The 2,049-nt window shown below is 40.4% G+C and overlaps 1 protein-coding gene across 1 annotated transcript in view; it reads left to right on the plus strand.

The window, feature by feature from the left end:
• LOC103213457 (cadherin-10) overlaps positions 1 to 1,785 on the plus strand; it is a gene marked incomplete at its 5' end in the record, with an annotated part of 4,467 nt that extends 2,682 nt beyond the window's left edge. The window contains one exon of the mRNA XM_007959231.2: positions 1,295 to 1,785. Within this exon, the coding sequence (XP_007957422.1) occupies positions 1,295 to 1,785 (491 nt within the window). The remainder of the gene's footprint in view (positions 1 to 1,294) is intronic.
• Between the last annotated feature and the right edge of the window lie 264 nt (positions 1,786 to 2,049).

The following is a 2,049-nucleotide window of genomic DNA, read 5'->3' on the forward strand; positions in this document are numbered from 1 at the left end:
TTGAACCACCAGCCCTCTGGTTAGCAGCCAAGTGCCTTAGGCACTATGCTACCAGAGCTCCCACTATAATGATTAAACTATTATTATTAACACAATCCTTGTTATTATCATAGTATTTTGGGATTTGGAAATGTCCATTCTGAGTGACACTTGCACTTGTGTTGGGCTGGCTTACCTGCTAGTGGCCATTAAGACATTTCTTGGTTTCAGATCTCTTTCATAAGTAACAGAAATGCAGAAAATTCACTAAGTGAAATTTGTAACTATAATCTGATTTTTTTTCTTTTTTGTCTCTTAGAAGGCATATATTACCATGAAAATCTCATGGTTACATCTAATGACTAAATAACTAATAATTAAGGCCTTATATTATTAAAGTTAAAAAAAAAATCTATGTAAATGTTCAGTAGATCCATTTTGCAGAGACCAATACCTCATATAGGAGTTCTGATGGCATAGTGCCTAAAGAATTTGACTGCTAATCAAAAGGCTGGTGGTTCAAACCCACTAGCCACTCCTCAGAAAGAAGACTGGACAATCTACTTCCATTGTGGTACTGCCTCGGAAACCTAAGGAGGGGTCTCTATGAGTCAGAATCAAGTAGATGGCAGTGAGTTTTTGAGTTTTTTATTTTTAATACCTCATATTCTGGGAAGTACGGTGCTTTTGAGTGCTGTACCAGGATGTGAAAAACAAGGGGATATTTTTGCTCTTTTTAATTGCCTCATTTGAAGTTGAGTTCAATTTATGTCTATTTTTATGTAACATCTTATCTCAGTTTTTAATACAAAGCATAAAGAGTGCTTATGTAATCAGAAACCATCTTCCAAAATTCATAGGAAAGTGGATTAACTGTAAGTCATACCATTTATGGAATGTCCCATAACCCTTTTGAAAAATGCAGCACACTCTTCATAAACAACTCTTTCCAGCCTTTCAACAGCCCTCCACCAGGAAAGCAGATAGTTGGAAATAACCATAAGTATTATCTAAATGCTATGCTTCCATGGGAAAATTAAATAATTTCAACCCCTTCACAATAGTAAGGAAACCAAACTTGCTGCCAGAATGTCGATTCGAACTCATAGCGATCCCCCTTGGGTTTCTAAGGAGGTAAATCTTTATGGAATTTGATTGCCCATCTGCCGTCCCTGGAGCTGCCGCTGGGTTTGACCTTCTGGTGAGCAGCCAAATGCCTTAGGGATTGTGCCTGCAGAGCTCCTTGTCCCAGGACTACCACTCATTGACGTGATGTTTAATGGACCTCTAATTTATCTCCTTTTCTTCTTTCAAGTTATAGTAGTACTGTTTGCAGCTCTGAAAAGACAGCGGAAAAAAGAGCCTCTGATCTTGTCTAAAGAAGATATCAGAGACAACATCGTGAGCTACAATGACGAAGGCGGAGGAGAGGAGGACACCCAGGCCTTTGATATCGGCACCCTGAGGAATCCTGCAGCGATTGAGGACAAGAAGCTCCGGCGAGACATTATTCCGGAAACGTTATTTATACCCCGGAGGACTCCTACAGCCCCAGATAACACAGATGTCCGGGATTTCATTAACGAAAGGCTGAAGGAGCACGACCTTGACCCCACTGCACCGCCCTACGACTCACTGGCTACCTATGCCTACGAAGGGAACGATTCCATAGCCGAGTCTCTGAGTTCCTTGGAATCAGGTACCACTGATGGAGACCAAAACTACGATTACCTCCGAGAATGGGGCCCCCGGTTTAATAAGCTGGCGGAAATGTACGGTGGCGGAGAAAGTGACAAAGACTGTTAACCTAGGAAACTGTTCTGTTCACACAAGAGGAAGTCACTTTACCACAGCGTCTCCACTTCACAATATTTGAGATTCAGGATGATTTTTCTGCCACACAGCACCTTTTTCCTCTCCATTTACTTTTTAATTTGTCCATTAATTACATTAATTATCTCCTGTAGGACGTCTCATGGAATATATATGACATTTTATTTAATCACTTCCAAGAGCCAAAGCTATGGAAATTCAGTGTTGTCCATCTTAGCAAATAAAAGATAATTTCAG

Source organism: Orycteropus afer, unplaced genomic scaffold (genome assembly GCF_000298275.1).
Source record: "Orycteropus afer afer isolate SDZICR_OR568_19922 unplaced genomic scaffold, OryAfe1.0 scaffold02594, whole genome shotgun sequence".
NCBI lineage: Eukaryota > Metazoa > Chordata > Mammalia > Tubulidentata > Orycteropodidae > Orycteropus > Orycteropus afer.